Source organism: Gastrolobium bilobum, unplaced genomic scaffold (genome assembly GCF_033153095.1).
Source record: "Gastrolobium bilobum isolate Gb01-03AN ecotype WA unplaced genomic scaffold, APGP_CSIRO_Gbil_v1 utg8540, whole genome shotgun sequence".
Lineage (NCBI taxonomy): Eukaryota > Viridiplantae > Streptophyta > Magnoliopsida > Fabales > Fabaceae > Gastrolobium > Gastrolobium bilobum.
Window position 1 is genome coordinate 76,904 of NW_026898089.1, and position 15,111 is coordinate 92,014.

The window sequence follows — 15,111 nt, forward strand, 5'->3', positions numbered from 1 at the left end:
AGTTTTTCTTCAAAAATTCATAACTTGAGCTACGGTGCTCTGATTTGAACGCGGTTTGAACCCACGCGTAGCTAATGAAGAATTATATAACATAATGGAAGATGAAGATCATAACAGTAGTATAGGAATTTCTTAAATAAACATAGAGTGGAGATGTTTAGTGTTTAATAACAATAAAAATGAGTTTATAAGCCTTGTTGGTCTAAGGGGACTACTTGGCACACTAGGGTAGCAACGTATGGTTTAAATAAAATTTCGTTAGGTGTTCTACACATAGTTTAAGTTATGGTTACAACTATTGGAATTGTTTTAATTACGGATTTGATTCTAAATATAAATGTTCACTAACGGAAAAAGGAAAAAGTTCATCTGTACTTTAATTCAGTTGTTGTGATTGTAACTGCGCCTAATGCCATACGTGATGTTAACAAACCAGTTCTAGACTGGGGTGTTACTAATATGAAGCTTTACACAGGTGAAATTTTGTTAATGAGATGTGACTAGATTTTTTCTTGGGTTTAGTTTATGGGTTAATAGGTCTTGGATTTAGAAATTTTTGGGCTATGGTTGGGGAAAGACCCAAGTAGATAGAGGGGAATTAATATATTGGATTGGTTTGGATTGGATCGATTTTTATCAACCCATCCAAAAATCGATCCAATCCAATTAAAATTTGCGGTTTTTTTTCGGTTTTTGATTTTTCGGTTTTGAGTTTATTCAGTTATCGGTTTTCGGTTCGGTCACGGCAGTTTGAATCGGTTGATGAATATCCCTACTCAAAAAGACTAAAATGAATCCACTTTAAATTTTACTTGAAGCAAGGGACTAATTTTTTTTTATAAAAAACTAAGGTGAATACGTATTTTTGAGACAAAAAGAGGCATTACTCTTGAAAATTTATTATCACCGCAAGTGTTAGAAGAAAAATGACCAATCAGTGAAAGCCGTTGATTTTGGCGGGTACGAGTTTGCCTATAAATAAAGCCCTTGGAATATATACTTTCTCTACAACACAACGACCACTTTTTCTTCCCTTCTTTTTTTGTTTTTCATTTTCTCTCTCTCTCTCTCTCTCTCTCTCTCTCTTGGATCCGCCGTCACGGCAATGGCCACTCCCAACGGCTCCGACGACGTAAACCACCGCGCAACCACTCCTTCGGAATCGGCATTGATCTTTCTAGGGACAGGTTGTTCCAGCATGGTTCCCAACGTAATGTGTCTGATCCAGCCCGCGGATCCTCCTTGTCCCGTCTGTGTTCAGTCATTGTCTCTCCCACCCGAGCAGAACCCTAATTACAGGTGATCTTTCATTTTGCCTTATATTATTTCGTAACCGACAACGCATCCAACAGCTTAGCAGAAGAAATGGCTTCAAGATCAGTATTTGAGCGATTCGCAAAAGGGGAAGAAAGAAAAATTGAACGGTCCATAGTTTTGTTGTTACTCTTGATTTTGTGTCATGATGTGTGTAGATATCTTAACACTTTATGGCTTTACAGGTGTAATACTTCACTTCTAATTGATTATTGTGAAAGCAACGGTAATCACAACTATATATTGATTGATGTCGGGAAGACATTCAGGGAGGCAGTACTTAGATGGTTTTTTTCCCATAAGATTCCAAGAATAGATTCTGTGAGTTAATCCTGTCAACTTTTTTTTTTTTTTTAAATTTGCGAATTTTACTATTGATGCCTTGTGGTGTTCAACCCTAATTTAGAGATAGTTCCTTGATATAGAAAAATAAGTGAAATCAATGTCTTCATTGTAGAGTGCAATGTTGAGATGTGACTTAGATATCTTTTAATAGCTTTGAAGTTTGCTCTCATTTTCTCCTTAATCTTTTGATGATTACATAAATTGCAATAAAAAACAAATTCTTTGTCTTTGCTTCTGTTGCATTTCATACCTAGGCATTACTCTTCCAGATGTCTTGGCTGTATTCTTACCCTGCTCTTGCTGCATACTTGCAATAAGTTTAATGTGGGATCTTGGCCTATCTAACAAACAACTGCAGTTCTTTTGCTATTGTTTATCCATTGTATCTTAAAGAGGCTTTTGTCTCATAACTAAAGCAAAGCCAAGGAATGGCTTGCTTCCTCTGGAAAAATGTTCTCCCGAATGCTTTTGTTATTGAAAATATGAAATGATTTATTTCTTAGCTCTGATCTCCTGAGCTATCAGAGATATTTTTGTAATGGAAATTTTTCATTTTTGAATGAGAAAATTTGTTAAATGGTGCACGGTCTCCTTAGATTCCTCAACATCAACAACACCTTTATTCCAAACTAACTTAACTGAAAATTTGGCTTCTGGGCTATCCACAATGTCCTTTCTTGAGCAATGTTGTGGATGTTTTGAACAGTTGTCCCTGTTGGTGTTTCTCTAAAATAACTGATATAAAAATGCCCAACCTAGGGTAACATACTAGTCTGAGTATCAAGAGCTCTCTTTGTACTTTAGCTTCCTTATTTTATAATCTGTCTTCTGTAGCTATTTGTAACAGCGGGAAAGGAGATTTTAAATGATACCCTAGAAATAATATTATTATTACTGCATACTTATGTTTCTCAATATTAGTGGGCGTCTGTCAGATGAGCCCAGCAAGTTAAAAAATGAAGGTTTATTACCATGCAGGATAAAAATCAGGGTCTTATTGTTTCTAGTATGTCTATAAAAATTTAGTTATTATATCAAAAATTTAGTATTTAATATTCATTGGAGAGAGGTGCTTTAAAAGAGTTTGCCTATCTCAGAGCACCTGAATTTTTTAAGGGATATTTCATTTCAGATATATGCTGTTAGAGATATCTAGTGTATGCCATGAAGAGAGAGGGCAGGGCCATGGTGAAAGCATCAAAATATTTCTTAGGCAAGGAAAAGCTCAGTAATGTTTCCATTCCTGTGTAGGTAATATAACTGGTAAGGTGAGCAGTCGAAATAATGAATTTTACCACCACTAATTAATAAAATCAGAATCAAAGTTTAGTTTACTTACTGTGAGAATGTCAGTAACCTGAGCTGAGCCTCTTAAATTCGGTAGTTTTCATTGGCGCATTGTGTAAACTGAACCTATGGTGCCATTCTGTAAAGACACATTAAATTATCCAAAGAAGCAATGCCGAGGGTTCAGATAAAATTATAAATTCTTCCAGGGTAAAAGTCATTTTAGGGAAAACAACGTATAAATGAATCTTAGCCCAGGAGTATGGTAATTGTTATTAACCTAGGAAATTTGAGGACTTGAATTAATTACAACTCTGCTTTTAGATTAGTTTTTCTTCCTTTTTCGTATTATTTCCTTGCAATTTATATTGATATGAAATTCACATTCTGAGAGAAAAAAAATTAAATCTTGCTTGAATTGCAGATTATTTTAACTCATGAACATGCGGATGCAGTCCTTGGATTGGATGATATACGTGCTGTGCAGCCTTTTAGTCCAACAAATGATATTGATCCCACCCTCATATACCTGAGTCAGCATTCAATGGATAGGTACCTCTAGTAACCGTTGCTTGTTATTTAATTTATTTGTTGATAAATTAGCACTACATCCCTGATTTAGCTTAAATTACATGCACCTTCCCTCTATTTTCAAATCCTACTTAAACATCCCTTAGGTTGCATTTGATAGACTTGCCAAAACAGGACATAACATAATATATGGGTTCTATTCTATGCTTGGTGCATTGCAAAAATAGAAAAGAATAGGATATAAGGTTAAAATGTAGTACATTTTGATTCCACTAAAAAGGGTGGAACCAAACAGAATAAAACAAGACTGTTCCATTCCGTTCTGTTCGCACGCTAAACACTACCTTAAGATTCAATAAGTCTGTACACAGTAACCCTAACTATCAAATAGTATCTGAACCATCATTCCTTGCTCAAATGCAAAATTAGTTAGTCAAATATCCGAACACTATCAAGACTTCAAGAATTTGTGCCTTTAGTGAATAAACTGGCTCAGAAAACATCCCAAATTGGAGCATATCTACCGCTATTATTATTTATACTTTGCATTACATGCTTAAAGTAGAAGTTCTGACATTGCACTTGAACTCTAGACAAACTTATAGTTCTTTTAGAAGATATAGATAAACACACAACTTTTTGTTACACATCCTTTTAGACTATTCTCATCGCATGCATGGTTAATTAACACAAAATAGATCTCATTAACTCTAAAAGGCAGCATGATAGTCAGTCAGTTAAAAAGTACTCCACTGTTCAACACGGCTCATTGATATTCAATAAACATGATGCAAATTATGTTATCACAGTGTGATTATATGCAATAACTCAATTAAATAAACGCCTAAAAAATTAGTCTTTCTCAAAATAATCTAATAGCTCAGCATTTGCAGCTTTACGAGTCTTCGAGATGAAACCAGTGCATTGTATGCACTTCCCCACCATTGAATTTGGATGTTTGTATGCTTGGAAAATTGTTTTGATTACAATGTAACTTCTATCTCAGCATTATGCCCCTTTTATTTGATTTTTTGGCTGTAATATTCTGTCCAGTAGTTAAATCCATGTTTTTTAAACCTTTACAACAGCATAGCAGAGAAGTTCCCTTATTTGGTTCAGAAAAAACGCAAGGAAGGGCAAGAAATACGAAGGGTAGCTCAGATTGCCTGGAACATTATTGCCGATGACTGCAATCGACCATTTTTTGCATCAGGATTAAAATTCATTCCTTTACCAGTTAATTGCCCACAATCTTTGTCCTCATAAGAATGCAATACTTCCTTTTGTATTATGGGATCTCACTGTTTTGATTGTGGATGTAGGTTATGCATGGAGAGGATTATATCTGTTTGGGCTTTCTTTTTGGTGAGAAAAGTAGGGTGGCTTATATATCTGATGTTTCACGGATTCCTGCAAGTACAGAATATGGTATGTTTTAAAGCAGTTTCTTCCTGCTTGGACATATGCATTTCTTCATCAGTGCTCTCTCACAAAGTTGTACTATAAGTGTGCTAAGAGATAATTTATCTATCTGTTTTATCATCAATTGTGACTCTCATACTTATCTCCTAACTGAAAAAGGAGGACATATTGGTCATCTTAGGAGGTGTGGTGTACACAGCCATCATTGCTGTACTCTAGACAGGACTCATACCTTTTAAGATTGCAAAAACATCTTCAGTTCTAGATGACAAGTTTTGTGTTTGAAGCATTTATACATAATAAGAAGGAACAGTGACCAAAATGCCACTGTTCCCTAACTTTTTTCCCTAAATGCCACGCCAACAGTGTTAATTTCCAATATGCCACGTGGGCAAGTTCGCTGGACACTGTAGCGAACTCAGTTTGCTGACGTGTCACGTTCCTAATGGACACCAAGTTCACTACTTGGGGTAACGAACTTGGTTGCAATTATTGCACCTGTACGTTTCCACTTGCCACGATGACACGTGGTAGATATGCAACGAAGTTCGCTAGGGGGGGCAGCGAACTTCGTTGCATGTTGCCATGTGGCGTGGCATGCAGGTGCAATAATTGCAATCAAGTTCGCTACCTCAGGTAGCGAATTTGCCCACATGGCATACTGGGAATTAATACTGTTGGCGTGGCATTTAGGTAAAAAAGTTGGGGAACAGTGGCATTTTGGTCACTGTTCCTAATAAGAAAACCCTCAGCTGTATGATTTTTGACATCTAACTTCTAGCAATAAATTTTCATTTTACAGTCATTTCGAAAAGTGGAGCTGGACAGTTGGATCTTCTTATATTGGATTCATTGTATAGGGTCAGTATTCCATTTTCAATTGTTGTGGGTATAAATATGATAAAAATGTTGTATTTTCCAGATATATATGTCAGTTACATTCAGCTACTGAATTTGTATAATGTACATAATATGGCACCAAAGGATCTCTCCATGCACAATGGGCATTAGTGCATGTGCACTCAACAGACAGAAGTATCTCATCTAGAAATTTTTAGTTGATTTCTTGTCACTCAACATGCTTCATTTCTGATATGCTGCATCATTTCTTGTTAGTCAGGTTCTAGATTCTAACATAATGTCACTCTCTCCTGGGGAGAGAATTTGCCTACTTGCAGTGTTATACAGTGTTTTTTACTTAACTGTTGTTTATTACGGCTTGATCTGATCCAATCTTTTGTTAATTTGTTTTGTGGAATATTATTGTCTCTTTGCAGGAGTAATTTTTTTTCATTTATTTTATTTTGTTTATACATGACAGATATCACTTCTTTGTTACAAGTTTAATAACTTCATCAAAGAAGGCCAATAATATGAATACTCGGTGCACATGTACTGCACCTAAATGCTTTAAAAGTCTCAGGAACTTGAGCATATCTTCAACTTTAAAATAATAAAACACTAATGTTTCCTTTCATTCCTGTTTTCTTTTAATTTTAACATAAATATTTACGAATGTAACAATTAAACTTTAGTCTCATTGTATTGTGCTTCAAGTAGCATTGTTGATCATTTGGATTACTGCCTTTTATTATACTTTTTTGGTGATAATGTCGTGATACATGTTCTCAATTCCGTGATTTAGTTTTCTTTTTCTTTTGTTTTTCTTTCTCAGTTATAAATGTTTCCTTTTTCCTTCTTATTATCGCAGACTGGAACACATAATGTTCACCTTTGTTTTCCACAGGTTTGTTTTTCATTTTACAGATGATGTTTACACTTCATATTGCCCTGATTGTGAAATGTTGTTACTAATTGGTAATTCTACAGACTCTTGAAACTGTGAAGAGGTTGTGTCCAAAGCAAACCCTACTGATTGGAATGACTCACGAGTTTGATCACCAAAAGGACAATGAGTTTTTGACAGAGTGGTCCAGAAGGTACATGTCTTATCCATTTTTAAAGAAGTCAAATCTTAACTGATGCAAATACATTTAGTAATAATTGACCTGACAATTCGATAGGAATATAGGGCCGTGTGAATGTAATTCAACTATATATCTTTGTACTATGAGGTATGTTGTGGATTTTTAAAATTGCCAGAGTTGATTCTTCTATTATTGTGCTTAGGGAAGGAATTCCGGTGCAGCTTGCTCGTGATGGTTTGAGAGTCCCCATAAACTTATAGTAAAGAAAGGTAATGCCTTGTGGAACTGAGTCTCCATTTTTTCTCATCAAGAGCGGTACATGGAGAATTAGGATATGAATTTTTCAGTATGATCAGTGGCATGCATTTTGTGTTTGATGTCTCATCCATCTTGGGATGGATTTGCCTGCTAAATGCTCACATTGCTGGAATACTATTACCTTTTTTGTTTTCTTTTTTTTTCCCTATTTTGTAGAATTTTCATTAATAAATTGTGAAGTGAATGACATTCAGGGTGTGTTAATTTATGGATGATGGATGGTGAATCGGTAGAAAATTGGACGGGGAGTGAAAATTGAGTGGGATAAGATAAATTTCACTCATTGTTGCTTGGTCAGTGGAAAACCACTTTGAAATCCCTTTCACACTATAGAAGTAGATAAATCTATGAGGTAGAGGGTAAATGAGTGGCACTCCACTTCCACTTCCCCCCCACCCCACCGTTTTTGTTGTTCCTAACTAGTATGAAGTAACCTTCGTTCTAAGCTTTTTGCCTCCTAAAACAAGCACACCTTTGGAACTGATTATGTATTTAATACTGATAAACATGCACGTAATGGTTCTTCTCCCCTCCTTGGATTCCTATATCAGTAGACATATTGACTCTCAAATATATTACTGCTCTTAAATCTTTAATACGTGCTATCATGTTCTTGCAGGGTAAAGCATGTGACAATATATACCGCATACTGTTGGTCTTAATTAGATTGGAGAACGCCTTTGTATTTTTTAAAGAACATCCTCAGTTTCTACCAGAGTCCAAGGAACTAACATTTTGGTACAGGTGGCATTTCTGGATATAACAAGGATAACTTATTATGATGGAAATCTCGATTTTTCTAACGAAACTCCTGAAAGCTGTATTAGACAATTTGACAATGGACTCCTTGATGCTGGAAAACAAATTGGATGTCAATGAGTTTAAAGAGTATAGAAAACCCACCATATCCTTAATTTCTTTTGCAGTCACAGTGAGTCGCTCTCTACACGCAACTAATCTGCTGGTTGAAGGACGTATTCTTCAAACATATGGTGATAGTTATTAATAAATGGTCAACTTAACATTGAGTTTTGCCCGCACTGGTCTTCTTTCAGAGTAAGCGACTTTAAAAGGAGGATTTTTTCCGCCAATGGAAAAGGGTTTTTCTTTTCGGTTTTACGTTCTTAATGAGTAATATTCAAATTAAATTTTTTAACTACTTGATAACCAAAAAAAAAAAAAAAATTGCTATAAGAAGAGCCTAGTATGCTTTCTTTCAGAAAACAAATTATAGTGTACGCAAATTTGATCAGAATAGTAATTATATACAGGAATCTTTCATTTCATGAAATTGTCCTGCATACCGAATATGATTATATCATGCTCTGAACTATGCGAAATAAATCATAAATTGAACATTGCCGTAGGTTGCACTTCTGGAATCCAGTCACCCAATCTAATTTAGTCGTCGGTAAAGTTTGGTTTGACCCGCTATGCTTTAATTGGTTCTCTTTAGGTAAGCTTATATATAAGCCATAAAGATAAGTATCGAAAGTCGATCATAGACCTTGAATGGGTCAAAATATTATACGACAATCCTTAGTTGAAATTCTTTGGGTGTTTCTAGTTCTGTCTTTTAATTAAAAATAAAAATAAAAATTGCATGTGCATTATTTTTTTATGTCTCGACTGTGAAAAGTTTGAAAAAGAAGTAAGGTGACTACAATAATACACGTTATAGTTTTATTAGAAATAAGAATTTTATGTAAGTTTTTATCTTTCATTTTTTTATCATAAAAATATACATTTACTTCCAAAACGATGTCGTTTTGAGATTGAAAAATTAGAAAATTATAATTATAAAGACTATAATAATCCTGAAATAAATTAAAATTATAAAAATACCATGATTTTCGCCCAAAACGATGTCGTATTGACCTTACTGCAAATAACTTATCTGCATTAACTGCAGAAAAAATGAACATTTTTTTATATAGAAGAGTGAGGCTTAGTTTCTTTTTTTAGAAGAATGAGGTATATAAGTTTTGGATTCGTTTTTTCTAAAATTATTTTAGACAACTTTGTCTAATGTTCACCAAAGTAACATTATTTTGAGGCAGAAATCATGATGTATTTAAAATTTTAATTTATTTCAGGGTTATAATAGTTTTTATCATTCTAATTTTTAAATTTTTCAACTCCAAAATAACGTCATTTTGATGAACATTAAATAAAATTGTCTAAAGTAATATTAGATATTTTTTTCCCATAAGCTTTATCTAATATTATATTTGTTCTACCAGATTAAAAATAATATTAGTTGTTCTAATTCAAAAAAAATGAAAGTTAAGTCAAGTTAAACAAATTCTAACATCTTCACTTCCAAAAATTGTAATTCAAATATATAACAACCATCAAGGAGAAATTTCATAGGTATAAAATATCTTTCTATTTTTTTATTTATTTTTTTGATAAATCACATGTATCTTTTATGGGAGACAATCTTGTTTAAAGCGAATACGCGATAAAGGCTTTAAACCCCTTCCAAATATGATACTGGGAAGGATTCTCTCACTCCCACCTCCCAAATATGATACTGGAAAGAATCAAATACATACTCTCGTGCTCAACTGCGCATGCACCAATTTAACTAGCATCATTTTCTATCGCTTTTTGTTAAAATAGATGTGAACGTGTAGAACCAGTCAATGCACGTGACTGTCTTTCGTCTACATTTCCAAGCCTTATTCATTGTAGAATCTCAGTAGTTTACAAGAAACAACACAAGACCAAGCAGAAGGAAACAACGACTTGAATTCCTCTAGAACCAAAGTCAAGATTGGAACCATTCTTGAAAGCAAACTTAGTATTCATGGAAGCTTCTGGTATGCGTGTCTTGTGGTTTGCTTCTCATATTTGATGACTCTCAAAAACAAAAACATCGTTAGTGAAGAGAAGAGTTGAAAGGAAGAATAGGAACATACAAACTAGAGGATGGCATGTTCTGTGCCTTTTCACAACAAAAATTTGGACGTAAGCTTCTTTGTTTTCAAGCCAACAATTGTAATCGTAGATAATGTTGTTCATGGTCTCAAACAGTTCTCCTTAAACACAGAGAGCCTTGGTTGTATTCAAAGCTCTATATTTAGGAGCATCCATGGAAATATGGTAAGTTTTTTGCTTTCTTTAGTTTTCAATTTTCAATTCATTTTTGCTGATTTCTCTTAACTTAATTATCTCAATTCTGAAGTATATGTTCTTTCTTTTCCTGCTGGATTCAATTTGTTTGAAACTTCGCTGATTATAGTTTATGAAACCTTTTTCTTACTATCTTTCAGTGAATGACAACTTCAGATGCCATTGTTACATGGTAGTCTACCATCTGTAATGGTTGAATCTGTCATCAATTAATAGATATATAGCTTAACATCTGTAATTCTGTTCAATTAATTATTTAATTTATTTTTACCATTTGGCTTCTGGGTAATAATCAATTTCCTAAACTAGAAGCACAAAATTCAAAATTTCTAAAACAACTACACTGATTTTATTGATTTAAGTACGGGAAAGGTTATATTGACAAACTTTTTTTCTTACAAACTTACAAACTACACTAAGTCTGACCAGTCATACACTCTTGATTGAAGTATGACTGGTCAGACTTATTGTAGTTTGTAAATTTATAAGAAAAAAGTTTGTCAATATAACTCCTCCCTTTTAAGTATTCCTTAACTATATTTTTTGATTGTTAAGTTGAGGTGAAACAATGATGTCCATGATTTCAGTAAATGTGTCAGTTTTTTTCATCTGTCCCATAGTTAATGTTATGTTCAGTGTTAGTGCTAATTTCTTGGTATGAACTCCTTTTCACTGGGCATATCATATCATGCAACGATGTTTTCTATCTTTCTTTATAGATTCTTTTGTTCACATTGGGCTGAATATTTGTGCCCTGTAATCAGATCATATGGTATGGAGCATGGCAGAAGCAGTCGAGTAAGGAAAAAGAGCAGCTGAAATCAACCCTTGTAAGTTTGATCCTAACCAGTGGTGTGCTTTCTTTTCTTTCTTGGATCATTAAAATGGATTTTCAGTGCTTCAACAGGATAGCTACACTATATTACTTGGACATCTATAAGAACAAAGAAGACATGAAATTCTGCTAAATACTTTATGAGAACTAAACTTTGTCATATATATACTTATATGTCATATCTTCAGTGTGTGTGTGTGTGTGCATTTTATAAAGGAAGAATGGTTCCTTCTACTAAGCATTTTATATCTTCAATATTAATCAAAATTCTTATTCTTATTCTTATTTCATCTTACACGTTAATCAACAAACCCTGATCAGTTTTTCACCTTTATTCATTTTTTATATTTTTTTGTTTACAGATATCAATGCTATCCAACATATCAAGCATGGCTGTGTTAGTTGAACATAGCTTCCTTGAAGCATACGCTGGAGAATCAAGAGATGGGTCTTCAACTGCAAAATTCTCTAATGGGGACATAATATCACTGAACTCAGCAGTCACCACAAGTAGTGACCAGAATGACCTCTGCTACGCTGTCTTAGCAATTTTTAGGTCTCGTTTTGCCAAAATAGAAGGCATAACTGCGGGACTTTGCTTGAAAGGACAAAGCAAACCCATAGTGGTATGCATTCATGTGTGGAAATCTCTCCATTTTTGTTACTCATGGATTCTCAATTCAGACCATAGAAAATGGATGATGCCATATCTTGAACGTTTCTCTATCGACATGAAGTATGATATTTTCCGAGTAGTCTATGTTACTGGTGACAATGTAGTTAATCTTAACTACAATATTTCTCCTCATCAGATGTTCGAAAATGGGAATGAGAGCAGACAAGGCCAGGTTATGCAGAACTGACACAACACAACTCTAAAAGATTTCCAAGTTTTAAACCATCCTCTTCTGCTAAGTTTTTCATCCCCCATTTTCTTGTAAAGGTTGTATATTACTTTTACAAAATCGATTTATATATTAGAACTCAATGAAAGAATAACTACTAATCTTTCTTTCTTTCTTTTCTTTTTCTTTGGCCTGATAAATTAATTAGACTATTAGCATTTAGAATGATTTTTAATTTTCACAAATTGAAGTTACAGATAAACCATCAAAAGATGTTACATAAAAGGTTAACGGGAGAAATGTACAATTAAATCCACCAGGGGAACACATTTTTTAGGCTTACGAGAACAATGTTATGGTAAATGGTAATAACTCTAATAACAATTACACACAGATTATGCTTTGGTTTGTTGGAGTTTATTTGACTTCACCTCAAATGGAGTCATATATACTAATAGTCTACTGTTGTGAGTGAAATATTAAGCAAGTAGCCATACACTTGATGAGACCTTCAACTACAATTTTGACAAAGAAATGTATATGTGGCTTTGGGCTGGATGGTCTTAAAGGGGGTTGTATTGTATTAGGATTTTAAAAGACTTTTTTAAGATAAAAAATTCTACAGATTTTAAATGACATTTTAGAATTGAAGGGACTTTATAGATTTTTTTAAAAGACTTTTTTTACAATCAAGATTTCATAGGATTGGATTTTAAAGGATTTTAATAGAATTCATAAGATTTGAAAGGACAATATGGATTTATAAGATTTTAAAAAATTATATAAATTTTTAACAAACGTTCAAAATTACAAGAGTCAGTACAAAAGGGAAAGGTTATACTTACAACCTATTTTTGTTTACAATATTTTACAATCATATCTTAACCTTTGATTTCTGTTAATCAACGGTTATCATTCATTGCAAATTAAATATTAATTAATAAGTTTGATTTGGAAAAATAATAACCATTGATTGACGAAAATCAACGGTTATGATATGGTTGTAAAAGTTTGTAGACAAAAATAGGTTGTAAGTATAATCTTTCCCATTAAAAAATTAACAAAGAAATACAATGAAATTAATAAAAAAAGTAAAACCAAATATAATTTTCTCAATCAGTAAAACATAATGGAGAAGGATATACTTACCACAAAAAAAAATTACAACATTTACAACTAACTTAATCACCATTGATTTTCGTCATTCTGACGGTTATAATTTATTGAAAATTATTAGGTCGTATTTATTAATTCCCAATAAATTATAATCGTTAGATTGAAGGAAATCAATGGTTATTAGGTTGATTGTAAAGGTGGTAAATTTTTTTTGGTGGTAAGTATATCATGCCCCAAACAATAATATAATTTTTAACAAACATTTAAAATTACTAAACAACAGCTTTTCACATATTGAACAGGTTGAAAATCATCTTCTTCATTTGGTATCAAAGCTATGCATATATGATTATAATACCCAATTTTTTTTAATTATAAAAATAATTCTAAATTTGCATATAAAACCTAAAGTTCATGATAAAATTTCGTTTAGAATTTTTATGCAATTGATCTTGAAAACCTTGGAGTTTTTGGAATTTTCTAACCATATATTATATGCATATTTTCATTGAATATTAAGAAAATTTTGAATCTGAAATTTTGAGTTTAATTACATGAAAGTTTAGAAAATTTCTTAAAAATTTTTTAATCGGTACATTGAAACCTTAAATTGCTTTGGGGCTTTTGAGAAACAAGCTTTTAGTTATCTATTGACACAAAAATTGTTTGAAATCATTTCCTATAGTGAAAGAATTTCGTTCATGAATGTATTATTACGAAATATAGGGTTCATATTATGAAAGTTTCAATCTTTCTTTAAATTGATATTGTTTCATTGATGTAAACCGAAAATAATACGAAAGTTCTCCTATTATTTTTTCACTGTTTTATGTTGTTTTTAATACAAAAAGCACATTTTTGTGACAAGAAAAATCGCGACCCATAGCTTGAAAAATCACTTTTTAAACTTCCAAAATTTCTCAAAAATGGCTCAAAAATATGTTATTTTGAGATAGATTATATTAAAATCTCGTTGGTTTTTTGTTTCTGGGTTATTTTGTGATGAAAATCGCTAAAAAAATATGCTCTTTTTTTTTTTTTTAGTTTTGACGAAGCTCCCATGGCGGAACCCAAATTCGAGTAGTCAACCTACCAAAGGAAAAAGAAAACACTGCAATAGAAGAATCTCAAGAAATCTTAGGGGTTGGGGTGAGATTGTGAGAGAGGGATCTTATTTATATTTTTCACTAAAAAGTCTCACGAAATCCTCACCAATAGAAAATCCATTAAAATCGTCGGATTTTTGAATACCACGAGATTATGATTCCATTGTTTACAATCCTGATTGAATACCAACGGATTTGGACGGATTCTAAAATAATCCTTTAAAATCCTAATCGAATATCACGTAATTTTTTTTCAATCCATTAAAATCTTAATCGAATACCAACGGATTTTTTTGTCCAAAAACAATCCACTAAAATCCTTTGAAATCTCAATCCAATACACCCCCTTAATCTTCAGTAAAAACATACAGCAAGATAAGTAAAAACAATGATAACAAGAGATTGGGCTGGCTGCTTAAACTCTGTTAGAGGAACAACAATGAACAATCTTATAGTTCATTTGATTGTTGTGATTCATTTGTGATAAGTAAAAACAATTTTCTTGTGATTCATTTGATTGCAATTTGCAACTCACCAAAGAAGTGTGTTGCCTCCTTAATAGGTTGTCTTGTGATCTTATCTGTGTACCAGATAAGCCCCGGTTTAAGTGTTATTCTCCCGCTTTATTTGGTTTTCTAGGCCTAGTCGCCTAGTTTGTCTTACATGACCGAAAAGACAAACTGCAACTCAACCACGAGATACAGTACCACCACAAGGCCCAAAATTAAAATTGGAATAAAGGAATATCATATTTTTTAGCACATACTCCTTTACTAAAAGTAGAAAATGGTGGGGATTTGGGGGGAAAAAATCATAAAAGGTGGGGAAAATGGGAAAGATAAATATATTATTTTTTCCTTATTTAATGAAAGATGCATTGACTCTTCACTTTTCAGTACTCCCATAGTACTGTAGATATTTTCCAT

At 32.9% G+C, this 15,111-nt stretch overlaps 2 protein-coding genes across 4 annotated transcripts; both read left to right on the forward strand.

Annotated features, from left to right (window-relative positions):
* Window positions 1-1,028: 1,028 nt before the first annotated feature.
* On the forward strand, window positions 1,029-7,995 carry LOC133312790 (putative hydrolase C777.06c). The gene is made up of 10 exons (XM_061514060.1): window positions 1,029-1,299; window positions 1,500-1,635; window positions 3,371-3,498; window positions 4,566-4,713; window positions 4,800-4,905; window positions 5,702-5,760; window positions 6,611-6,646; window positions 6,730-6,839; window positions 7,030-7,096; window positions 7,765-7,995. Exons 1-9 carry the CDS (start codon window positions 1,106-1,108, stop codon window positions 7,085-7,087), a joined length of 975 nt encoding a protein of 324 aa, XP_061370044.1. The 5' UTR covers window positions 1,029-1,105; the 3' UTR covers window positions 7,088-7,096; window positions 7,765-7,995.
* A 1,883-nt stretch (window positions 7,996-9,878) lies between these two features.
* LOC133312787 (uncharacterized) lies at window positions 9,879-12,128 on the forward strand. 3 transcript variants are annotated; one of them, XM_061514056.1, is made up of 4 exons: window positions 9,879-10,253; window positions 11,048-11,113; window positions 11,481-11,744; window positions 11,931-12,128. In XM_061514056.1, exons 1-4 carry the CDS (start codon window positions 10,080-10,082, stop codon window positions 11,979-11,981), a joined length of 555 nt encoding a protein of 184 aa, XP_061370040.1. In that variant the 5' UTR covers window positions 9,879-10,079; the 3' UTR covers window positions 11,982-12,128. The 3 variants fall into 3 exon arrangements, with proteins under 3 accessions (XP_061370040.1, XP_061370039.1, XP_061370038.1); XM_061514055.1 differs by having other exon boundaries at window positions 11,481-11,854; window positions 11,931-12,066; XM_061514054.1 differs by having other exon boundaries at window positions 11,481-12,125.
* The last annotated feature ends 2,983 nt before the right edge of the window (window positions 12,129-15,111 follow it).

Bases quoted from the DNA above. Each gene is read 5' to 3' on its own strand.
- LOC133312790 (XM_061514060.1), top strand. From the start codon at position 1,106: ATGGCCACTCCCAACGGCTCCGACGACGTAAACCACCGCGCAACCACT. The intron at 3,499-4,565 runs GTACCTCTAGTA...CCTTTACAACAG, and splicing joins AGTCAGCATTCAATGGATAG to CATAGCAGAGAAGTTCCCTT. The intron at 4,906-5,701 runs GTATGTTTTAAA...TTCATTTTACAG, and splicing joins TCCTGCAAGTACAGAATATG to TCATTTCGAAAAGTGGAGCT.
- LOC133312787 (XM_061514054.1), top strand. From the start codon at position 10,080: ATGGCATGTTCTGTGCCTTTTCACAACAAAAATTTGGACGTAAGCTTC. The intron at 10,254-11,047 runs GTAAGTTTTTTG...CCCTGTAATCAG, and splicing joins GGAGCATCCATGGAAATATG to ATCATATGGTATGGAGCATG. The intron at 11,114-11,480 runs GTAAGTTTGATC...TTTTGTTTACAG, and splicing joins AGCAGCTGAAATCAACCCTT to ATATCAATGCTATCCAACAT.